The following is an 11811-nucleotide window of genomic DNA, read 5'->3' on the forward strand; positions in this document are numbered from 1 at the left end:
ATAATACAAGAACTAGGGGCCACCAAATGAAATTAATAGGCAGCAGGTTTAAAACAAATAAAAGGAAGTTCTTCTTCACAAAGCGCACAGTCAACTTGTGGAACTCTTTGCCTGAGGAGGTTGTGAAGGCTGGAACTATAACAGCATTTAAAAGAGAACTGGATAAATTCATGGCAGTTAAGTCCATTAATGGCTATTAGCCAGGATGGGTAAGGAATGGTGTCCTGAGCCTCTGTTTGTCAGAGGATGGAGATGGATGGCAGGAGAGAGACCACTTAGGTTCACTCCCTCTGGGGCACCTGGCATTGGCCTCTGTTGGAAGACAGGATACTGGGCTAGATGGACCTTTGGTCTGACCCAGTAGGGCCGTTCTTATGTTCTTATGTTAGGTCTGGGACTTTGACTGAGGAATACAGTTTTATGACTGAGCCTTGGGGGCACTCCCAGGTAATATATATGGACATGGTACAGTGTATAGTGTGTATCTGTACATATGACGCCAACTTATATTTAAGCATCACAATCCATTTCCAAGCTGCTGGTGTAGTCTGGCCCTTTTACTTTAGGGCTGCAGATGGCAACACACTCCTAACAGGAGTCTCCTTGCCGGCCGTGAGCAGACGTCAGGTTCAGCACCTGTCTTCACCAGCCTCTGGCAGCACACATACAGCCTCCCAGGCCTCCCGCTCTCCGTACAGGTAACGATAGGCACATCACAAACCCTGAGTCTCTTGAGCATGCCTCCAAAGTGCCCAGGCCCCGAGCCACTGCAGAACTCTCAGATCCACTCTTCCCAAAGGAACAGCACACCCCAGCTTGCAAGACTCAGCTCAGGACCTCAACTCTACTTAACATACAGAACGGAGAGCCAGGTTTAGTGAAACCACAAATACATGTATTAGCAAAGAGCAGAGATTCAAGTGGTTGTGAGTAAGAATGTGGGAAACATAGAACACAAAATCATCACATGCTTCCTAGGGCCTAACTGACAAGACATTCCCCTGACTCCTACAGGATAGTTTACCCCAAGTCCTTTCCCCAGCATTTTCCACCACTTTGGCTGAGATCCCCCCTTCATGAGATCAAGCGTGCTGACAGTTTGTCCTCCCAGATGGAAGGAAGGAGGGTGTACCTCAATTCTCCCTAGTGATATCCCCAAATGTTCATTGTCCTTCCCAATCAGGCTCTCCTCTGCTGGTTCACTTTTTCCTTAAATCTCTCTGCAAATTGCCTTCATTAGCCCCAGCATAGACTGCCAAAGGAGGCCTGTTCTGAGCCACATAACCCTGGATTTACATGTTGAACAGATGGACAGAGAAACGTTTCTTGCCTGACAGAAAACCTGCTTTACACCTTTCTGGTGACCAGTCCTTAGTTACAGATTTGAAGAACACAATTTTTGGGTATATCCATAACTCTTTACACAACATCCATATGTACATCCTGCAGTGGGTATGATGATCAGCATGACACAGGCTTTCCGTAGAGACCTTACATGACATTCTTTTGGTGAACCTAGGGATCCCTGTCCCCCCATAAAAACAATGAGGAGACCGGCAGCACCTTAAAGACTAACAGATTTATTTGGGCACAAGCTTTGCATTTGAAGAAGTGGGTTTTTTAACCATGAAAGCTTATCCCAAATAAATCTGTTAGTCTTTAAGGTGCCAATGGATTCCTTGTTGTTTTTGTGGATACAGACTAACACGGCTACCCCCGATACTTGTCCCACCATGTACTCCCGTGCCCACTGGTATCCAGAGGTCCTTGGGGCACAGCCCGATCCTGGTAGATCTTCCCAGAGACTGTTACACCAACTGGAAGCAGCTCCACTGTGAGGGTTACCGGTGGTAGTGTGTGTTCTCCTTGGTGGTACGAGTGAGCAGGACCATGCCCTAGAAATGGAGCACAGAACCAGCTGGGTATTAACAGAGACTGTATTGTTAACTGGCCCAATCCTGATGTCTCCCTTTGTGTAGAATCCTCTCCTGGAGTCAGTGACTGTTTGGCTGGAGTGAGTGTTTCAGAACTGGGACCAGTAACACTAATTGTTAGAAACTCCCCAGGCAAGTCTCTTGGGACAAGCCAACAAACGGGTCAATGCTGCCCCCTTCGCCCTTTTCTTCTCCTTTCTCTTGGGCCCTGCCCCTCACTGTAATTCTCCCTGAGGATACCTGGCTAGGCATCCTGCTGCCGATGAGCCCTACCGCAGCCCCTTGGACACAGACAAGCAAACTGTAGGGTCGCTCCTCTGAACCACCCTAGCAAAGGTGCTGCCCTTTGCAATGCCAAGTACCAGTGTTCTCACCTGCCCGGATGGTGATGGGAGATCCACTATCTAGCTGATCAAGGCATAGGTGCCAAGCTAACGTGGGTTCCCCTGGCTTCCTACTCCTCCCTGCTCTTGCCACCCACCACCCAATGCCTGCTCAAGGACATGGCCTGAGCCCTGCAGAGCCAGGACTGGAGATGAGGGCAGCTGCACGAACTGCAGGAGAAGTGTTCTGCCCGTGGGCAATGTGCCCAGTGCTTGCAGCCCAACACAGCCCTGTGCTGAGACCCAGCTTGGTGAGATGGAGTGTCACCCCTCTGGAACCAGTGGGGTTGCACCTGCTGATGGCAAGGCTGGTATAGGAGAAGACACCCTGTTTGCCCTGAGATATGGCCAAGGGACCCCCAGCAGGGGCTGGGTGGACACTTCAAGCAGCACTCTCCCCATCTCCATCCCAGCCCTCTCATCTGGGGATCCCAAAGCACTCAAGCCCTCCCAGACGACCACAGATAAGTTCATTCTACACTGGCCTGGGAGATAGGGGCATCATTAGGGTTCCACTCCTGTCCTGGCTGGGCTGAAAGAATGCCTGTAGTTTGCAAGCCCCTCAACTTGGGCTAAATTGAGAGCAAACCCACCCCCCTGCTAGGCTCCTCAGAAGGGGATATCTTTCTGCAGTGGGCAACTCTGCCATGTTTGCTTTGAGGATCATTTGAGCCCTAGACTTGGGATGGGAGAGTAACAAATCCCACAAAGAAAGCCACAGACAATCCAAGCCCTGTGATTTGCTGGAATATCAGCCATTTCACAGCTGGGGAAACCGAGGCACAGAGAAGGGCAGGGACATGCCTGAGGTCATGGAGTGAGGCAGTAGCAGAACTGCAAACAGAACCCAGGAATTATGAATCACAGCGTGCTGAGGTGGGTCTACAATCCTGATTCCCAGGACCCTGTTCCCATGAGAAAATCTGGCCACCCTAAGTGTCATGCTCCTGTACCAGATGTGGACTGGCTACAGAGCTTGCTTATAAACCCCACCTGTGTTCATCATAAGATCCTTTGATTCTCTGAATTCACATGAATCTGCAGCTAGGCTCTTCCAAAGTCTCTCCGGTAGAGGTGTCTGTACACTGCATAGTACAGCACTGTCTCTTAAGTGGAGTTGTACTGGATCTCCTTTCAAAAGTCAATATCATGAAATCCTTTCTCAAGTTCTTCCACCTTTCTCACTAGGCCCATCATGGTGTCCATGCTGTGGCTGAGAAGGCTGTTGGTCTGCGGTTCTTTGATCATATACACTCTGAATTCATAGTTTTTGTCTTTGTAGGTTGTTTCTGTGATCAACTGGTCCATGCAATTCAGAATCCCTCCAGGGCAAGTCAGGGCTGTGTCTGATGACTTCAGCTCTGGGAGCTGACTGTGACATCAACTCCTGAATTAGTTTTAAAGTCAATAGTCTTGCCATCGTTATTCAATTTCACTCTCCAGGCAGGCTCTATGGCATCACCAGAGACAAATCCCAGAAATAATGGCTCTTGATTGTCTGTAATATGAGTCAACTCCATGACTACTTTCATGCAGCAAACAACTACAAAATGTCCATGTTTCATGTATTTATTACACTGTTTGCCTCTGGCTGAACATGCATCATATGGGATATGACTTTTTCCACACCTTGTGCATGTAGCCTGGAATTGGTCCCTCTGAGCCTGAAAGTTCTCCCTCCTTGCCTCAGGGGTTTTATGATCTTGACTTTTAACATTCAAGTGTCTGTTTGTAGTTTCTCAGCTAATTTCAGATTTTTCAAGTTGCTCCTGCCCTTTGTTCTGTTTGACTAATTCTGACTGCTTTGCTACCAGCATAGCTGTATGCAGGGTTAAATCTCTCTTCAACTGTAACTGCTGTGAAATACCCAGCCTGTCACCAATATTTTCATGTTTTGCATTCCCAGAATCACAGTTTTCAGCCAATGTATGCAGAGCTCTTATAAAACATTCAACATTTCCCCTTCATTCTTGAATTCTCTGGTGAAAACATGCGCTTTCACATCCCCATTTATCTGAGGTATAAATTATGCATCAGACATAGCCAGAACCTTTTCACAGTCATCTTTGAGACTTGTGTCCTCAGTAAAGTCAAACCATTTAAAGATAGGGTCTGCCTGCTTCCCCATAGCATATATTAAAGATGATACCTCTATATCCAGTTTCTTTGTGGAGTTGAATAGCAGTGCTAAATCTTGCAAAATATTGTTTCCAGTCTGTCCCTTCTGAAGGTTTGTTGAAGCTGATGTTCTTGGGGGCACTGAAGAGGGGCGTTGAAGGCATGCTGATGAGATCCTGCAACCTTTCTTGCTTTGTTCCTTCTGTTTGCAACCTTTTTTGCTGTATTCCTGCTATTTCTATTTTTAGTTTACTCCTGACACAATGTCATAGTCCTGTATCAGATATGGACTGGCTACAGAGCTTGCTTGTACACACTACATATGTTCATCATAAGATCCTTTAATGCTCTGCCAGGCATGTCTGAGGTTTATTTAAATGAGGTCTTTTACGCACATTGCCACCTAGTGGTTGAACAGTATAACACAGTTTAGAATTCCACTACGCTAGCAGCCTTTGCACATGTGGGCATCCTGCCTTCAGGACCGCTGGCTCACCTGCCCTGTCACTCAGCCGGAGAAGGGCCACTTCATGGCTTCAAACCACCCTCATCCTGGAGGAAGGAAATGATCAGTCTGTGGAGTACGTGGGGAAGCCAGTAGGTTGAAAGCTGGAGGAAACCCCAAGTCCCTGCAAAGCTAGATCCATCCATTCTATTGGCAGGGAATCTCTTTCTCTGTCTAGATTAATAGCATTTAAGGCCAGCAGGTGCAGTGACCCAGACAGGCTTGGCGGTGCTAACAGGGAGGCAAGGCAGAGGCAAACCAAGACAAAAGGGGTGATTTTAAAGTTGTCAAACTTTATAAGGGAAAACCCCCAAATTGTACAAGGAGGATAAATAATGTAGGACATTCCCAACAACTTACTACATAAAATAATAAACTCTTGGTTATCAACTCAATAACCTTTGTGATCATGTGCACACTGAGCAGCTAGTGCCAAACACATTGGTACGAACAAACAAGAGATTACTCAACAAAATAGACTGTATCACTTCGGAGAAGAATCCGCTTTTCCTCTCCTTGGCCGTAGCTCCAGCGCCACTCTTGCCATCCTGCTCTTTGCTTCTCTTCGCCTTGACGTGCTCCTTAGATTCGAAGGTCCTGGGGTTGTAACTCTTTGCAGTGAATTCATCCATGAGCAGGGCTTTGTCATCTACTGCGTGCTTGTTTGTCCACTAGGCACCTTTGGTCTGTCAATAGCTGTTCAAACGGTTGTTCTCTCTGTTCATGGACTTAGGTCCTCTCTGGGTGGGCATCTTTTTTACTGGTTTTAGGACCTGTTTATATCTAACAGCTTTTTGATCAATTTCCTTTTTCACCAATTTCAGGGTTTTTCCTGGATACTCTCCCTGGTGAGTCTGTAGATTTTATTTCCTTCTACTTCCTTTCTCTCACCCTGTCTGCTCACATGTGCAGGTCTGTTTTTTTCTCCTTCTCCTGACCTGAAACTTTCCCTATTTTCCTTCTTTCCTCCTTTTCACTTCCCATGCCCTACTCTAGTCTCCTGCTCATCTTCTATTTGATCACCTCACCTCCAATCCACACTCTGGTTCATCCACTAGCTCACCAGCTTGATTCTTCGCCTCCTCTTCAGCTCAAGCTGCCCTCACTGGCCGTCTCTCTCCCCAGGACAGCACAGTGGTGCTGCTGCATCACCGCTGCAGCAGGTGCCAGTGCCAGGGTGAGGCTTGCTACGAAGGGACCATTAAATCATCCAGTCTGCCCCCATATAGCACAGGCCAGAGAATGTCCCCCTGCACTCAGCCCAATGACATGTGTTTGACTGATGCATCTTGCAGAAAGGCAGCCAGGCTTCCATCAGGAGCTGGAGTTCATTTCCCCTCACTCTTAACAATTGGTGCCTTTTCTAATTGGAATGTGTATGGCTTCAGCTTCCACCCACTGGGTCTTGCTCTGCCTTTCTCAGCTCAACGAAAGAGCCTTTTAGTGCCTGGTATTTCCCCCCCATCTACATATATGAACGCTGTAATCAAGTCACCTCTCAATCTTCTTTTTGGTACAATTCTTCCATCCCTGCAGTGTCCGATTTCGAAGCTGCTGGCTTCCAAGCTCTCCTGCCCTGTGTCCTCTGTGCGTTAGAGAGCTGGCCATGGGGTTGTGGTTATAACTAGGGCTGTCAAACAATTTTGAAAAGGAATCCCAATTAATTGCAAACTTAAAAATACAGTCACAGTTAATCACAGTTTTAATCGCACTGTTAAACAATAACGGAACATCAATTCCAATTCAGCATGGAACACGTCCTCTGGAATGGGGATCGAAGCATGACAGGGCATGTGAATGTTTAGCATATCTGGCTCGTAAATACCTTGCAACAACGGCTATAACAGTGCCATGCGAAGGCCTGTTCTGACTTTCAGGTGACATTGTAAATAAGAAGCAGGCAGCATTATCTCCCATAAATGTAAACAAACTAGTTTGTCTGAGCGATTGGCTGAACAAGAAGTAGGACTGAGTGGACTTGCAGACTCTAAAGTTTTAAGTTGTTTTGGTTTTGAGTGCAAGTATATAAAAAAATAATAATTCTACATTTGTAAGTTGCAGGGTCACAATAAAGAGATTGCACTACAGTACTTGCATGAGGTGAATTGAAAAATACTGTATCTTTTTTTTACTGTGCAAATATTTATAATTAATATAAAGTGAACGCTACACACTTTGCATCCTCTGTTGTAATTGAAATCAATATATTTGAAAAGGTAGAAAAACATCCCAAAATATTAATAATCCATTTCAGTTGGTGTCCTATTTTTGTTTAACAGTGCGATGAAAACTGCTATTAATCATGACTATGTTTTTAATCTAGTTAATTGGTTTTGCGTTAATTGCTTGAGGTAACTGCGATTAATTGACAGACCTGGCTATAACTTCTTTCCGGGGTGTGTGTGTGTGCCTGCCCCTGCCTCTGGGAGTGGGAGGTTGACCCAGGAGAAGGCTCAACCCAGCTCTCAGACTCAGGACCGGCGCTAGAGTTTTTCATGCCCTAGGCGCACAACCATTTCACCACCCCGCGTGCCGCTCCCGCGGCTCCGGTGGAGATGCCGCAGCCATTTCTGTGGAGAGTCCGTTGGTCCGCGGCTCCGGTGGAGCTGTGGCAGCCGTGCCTGCGGGAGGTCCACCGGAGCCACGCGGGACCAGTGGACCCTCCGCAGGCATGATTGCGGCAAGTCTACTGGAGCCGCCTGCTGCCCTCCCCCCGGCAAAATGCTGCCCCCCGAAAATCCTGGCGCCCTAGGCGATTGCCTAGTTCGCCTCAATGGAAGCGCCGGCCCTGCTCAGACTCATGCCATAACCACAAGCCCCACCCTCTTCTCTGAAGCCTTTGCTGGCCTGAGTGAGCCCTGCTGTCATGACAGAGAAGGACACTCCAGTGCTGTATGTGCTAATGGAACCCAGGGATGGATGCGTGACACTTCCCCTGTGGGCCCTTCCTCAGGGGCCTGGGGTCTGTGACAGCACCCCAGGCTCCTTGGCTCATGCTGCAGGGCCTCCTGTGTTTAGCTTTGGGCTCGCTCACATGGTGGTTCTCCCACTGAACCCCTTCCCCCTCTGTCTTTCTGCAGCAGAGAATGGGGAGAACTCGCGGTACAAGTCATCCGGCTCCAGCGGTGAAGAGGAGCTGAACCCAGGCAAGAAGAAGCTAAGGAGGCAAAGGACTCACTTCACCAGCCAGCAGCTGCAGGAGCTGGAGGCCACCTTCCAGCGCAACCGCTACCCAGACATGAACACCAGGGAGAAGATCGCAGGCTGGACCAACCTGGCGGAACCCAGGATCAGGGTAAGCAGGCGCCTCCTCAGATACTCCAGTAGGGGGCAGTCCAGGCCTGATGGGCTGCAACGGCTCAGCCTACGGTCTGCCTTCCCCTCCAACTGTAGCTTTTACAGAGCGGGGCCTTCAGATGGGTGGGGTTTGTGTGAGAGCCTCCAGAGAAGCGCAGCAGCACAGAATTCCAGTCATATGCTGAAGGAGTAGCTCCATTAGCTGGTAGCAGTAGTAGACCATTGTCCTCTGGCAGGTCCTCCACTACAGAAGCATACAGTGCACATTGTCCCAGTATGTTACAAGTGCCGACAGCAGGGCCAGGAACCCTTTGCTGTACAGGCCTGGTAACAGTGGGAAGAAGACATCTCTCAGCAACTCCTGTCGAGTCAGGAAGCAATTCCTATCCACATCTCCTGGGGCTCAGGTGGAATGCAGGGGCAGCCCTTTGACTCCTGCCATGCTGCCATAATCCCTCTGGTGCCACAGAGCTTGGGCTTTCCCTGCCCTGTGTGCAGCTTGGAGGGCTTGCATGGGCAGAGACTGGCAAAGCTCATCACAGGGGCTGAGTGAGTCTGTGGGTTCGGGACAGACCCCCTACTGGGGCATAGGAATTCGTCACAGAGGGAGACAAAACTGCCAGGGTCATTCCAGGTGCTGGGATGACTAGGACTGCTGTTTGGGCCAGATTCAGACCTGGTGTGAGCCGGTGCAGCTCCACTGAGCTCAGAAAGTTGGTACCAAGTTGGATGGAGCCACATAGTGCTGCGAAGATGCCAGCTTGGCATCCCTAGAGCTTATTCACCGAGCAGGGACCATGTCTGCAATGCCCGGGCAAGCCCCATGCTTGTACTGGAGACAGGGATTCAGCCTCCAGGGGTTGTTCAGTCGTTGGCCCCTCTGCCAACTGGGGAAGGGGGATGCTTTGGGGGATGTGGGTTAACCTGGTAGCAGCTGGGCTGAGCCCCATGAGACAGCCCCCAGCTGGGGATGCCCGTGAGTCTCTCCTGGCTGAGGCAGGAGCAGCACAAGCTGCTGAGAAGTGGGAGGCAGGTTGACTAGCTGCAATGCTGGCTGGTGTGTCGCTAAGCTCAAAGCAGGTTTTTCTCCCCTCCACACTCTCTCTCTCTGAAGGTCTGGTTTAAGAACCGCAGAGCCAAGTGGCGGAAGAAGGAGCGGCACCTGCAGACCGAGCTGTGCAAGGGGAGCTTTGGCTCCCAGCTGAACGCTCTGCCCAGGGGCCCGTATGAAGACCTCTACCCCAGCTACTCCTACAACAGCTGGGCCCCCAAGGACTTCCAGGCCAGCCCCCTCCCTGGCAAAGGCTTCCAGCTCTTCAGTGCAGTGGATTTCAATTCCTTCTCCCCACAAGCCATGTTCCCGGGGGTGTCAACAGCCTCCATGCCCAGAATCCCAGCCCTGGAGAACTTCAACAGCCTGGCCGGCCCTGCCAGGTCTCCCACCCCCACCTGTGGACCTGAAGATTTGCCTTACATGTACAGGGACCCCTGCAACGCAAGCCTGGCAGGGGTGAGACTCCAGGCAAAGCAGCCCCAGCCCCTTGGCCTCGAGGTCCTGCCACGCCCAGCCACGAGCCCCAGCTCCTGCCAGTACACACTGGACAGGCCCATATGAAGCGAACCCCAGAGCACCGGTACCAGCCTCCTCTTCAGACCGTACAGAGGGGTGGAGGGTTCTCTCACCAAGGACAGTGTGGAGGGAGGGGCGTTCCCCAGTTCTGGGACAGTGCCCTCCACTGCGCCAGAACTGCCCTCAAAGCCAATGCACCCCACCTCCCTCTGCCAGTGCCTAGCTCAGGGAGCCCAGGGAGTGCCAAAGGCTATGAGCAGCCCCAAAGATTGTGGCTTAGCCCAAGACCTGTAGATCTGGCCCCAGACAAAGCTCACTGCAGGCAAAGTGCAGCAATCTGGGTTAAATTACTGCGGAAAGCACCATCTCAGATCCCAAACAAGTAACAGACTCTTGGGAGGAGACAAAATCCCCCTGTGAGAGGAGTGGAGGAGACCTGGAGAGGTCTGGACACAGGGCTATGGGACTAGCCTGCTCGGCAGGCACAGGGTAGGGCATGAAGCTGTTCTGACTGAGTTCTGCACTTGATGGCATTATGATCTTCAGCTCTTGCCAACGAAACAGAGATTCCAGAGCTCAGGCTGTGGCTAGAGCAGGGAGCTCAACGAATTCCGTTCCCCGCGCTGGAAGGGAATGCCAAAGGGTGAGCTGAGGAGCAGGGATGGTGTGTCTGGACTCCAGCGGATAGACCAGGAGCCCTGGATTCTATTTCCAACGCTAGCATTTCTTCACCATGTGACGGTGGGCAAGTCCCGTCCCTGCCCTGCACCTCAGTTTCCTTGCCTGTAAAATGTTGATAATGGTGCTGACCGGCCTCACCAGAGGACTAATTCATGCTTGTAATATGCTTTGGGATCCTTGGGAGGAAGGTGTAATAATGTCGGTGCAGATGACATCAGAATTGGGGGAGGTGTAAATCTCGCTGAGGACAGTCACTGATACAGAGTGATCTGGATCGCTTGGTAAGCTGGGTGCGAGCAAACCAGGTGCAGCAAAGTTCTCTGGCCTGTGTTATGAAGGAGGACAAGCAGACTCACTAGATACTCACAGCAGTTCCTTCTCATCTTAAAATCTTTGAATTTAGGTGCAAACTATTCTTTGGCCTTGTAAAATCGGTGCAAGCCTGCTTTCAGATCTGAGCCAGAGTTTGTACAGGATCTGGCCACATCACCATTATGATATCAATCCATGTCCCATCCTCCTGAGGGCAGAACAGACTGGTTTGCCTTTTCCAGTTCCAACTCCCAGGAGACCCCCCAGGACTCCTTGGCACATGGCTCACCATAGCTGAATTCCTCTCATTTCAGGGCTTACTGCCATGGGATTTTGGGGCGTGCTTAAATAGCTCCCCTGTATCTCCCCCTCCCTCAAAAGCCCACATACACAGCAGTGCTCCCTCCAGAGCCCACGAGCCCTACCTTGTGAGCAGCCAAGTGACAGGGTGCTCTCCAGCAATGGCTGTAGGAAACAGGAGTGGAACTTCGGACACACCCCACTCACTCTGCCTGGGGCCCTGGCTAGCCAGCTTTCACCTCATTTCTCTGGAAAAGGGTGGGGGATAGTGTTTAAGACCCAGGGCTGGGAACTGAGGGTACAGCTACACTGCAAAAACCCAGCGGCAACGTCTCAGAGTCTGGGCCTACAGACTGAGACTCACACTTGGGGCTGAAAATAGCAGGTAGAGATTACTGTCTGGGCTCTGAAACCTGGCCGGAGGGAGGTGTCAGACAGACCCCAAGCACCAGCCTGAGTGGAAACATTTACACAGCTCGTGTTAAAAAAGGCTCCAGAAGCAATCCTGGCAATTACAGGCTGGTAAGCTTAACTTGACTACTGGGCAAACTGGTTGAAACTATAGTAAAAAACAGAATTATCAGACACATAACTGAACATGATTTGAAGAGGAAGCGCCAACATGTTTTTTGTAAAGGGAAATCATGCCTCACCAATCTACTAGAATTCTTTGAGGGCATCAACAAGCATGTGGGCAAGGGAGATCTAGTG

General features: G+C 50.1%; 1 protein-coding gene across 1 annotated transcript in view; it reads left to right on the forward strand.

Moving 5' to 3' along the window:
- Positions 1 to 11477, forward strand: part of LOC116815269 (pituitary homeobox 3-like) — a 17167-nt gene extending 5690 nt beyond the window's left edge. Inside the window, exons 2-3 of the mRNA XM_032763480.2 lie at positions 8021 to 8235; positions 9352 to 11477. Coding sequence (XP_032619371.1) covers positions 8021 to 8235; positions 9352 to 9852 — 716 coding nt within the window. The 3' untranslated portion in view covers positions 9853 to 11477. The remainder of the gene's footprint in view (positions 1 to 8020; positions 8236 to 9351) is intronic.
- Positions 11478 to 11811: the final 334 nt, after the last annotated feature.

The sequence above is a fragment of the Chelonoidis abingdonii genome, chromosome 2, assembly GCF_003597395.2.
Source record: "Chelonoidis abingdonii isolate Lonesome George chromosome 2, CheloAbing_2.0, whole genome shotgun sequence".
Taxonomy (NCBI): domain Eukaryota; kingdom Metazoa; phylum Chordata; order Testudines; family Testudinidae; genus Chelonoidis; species Chelonoidis abingdonii.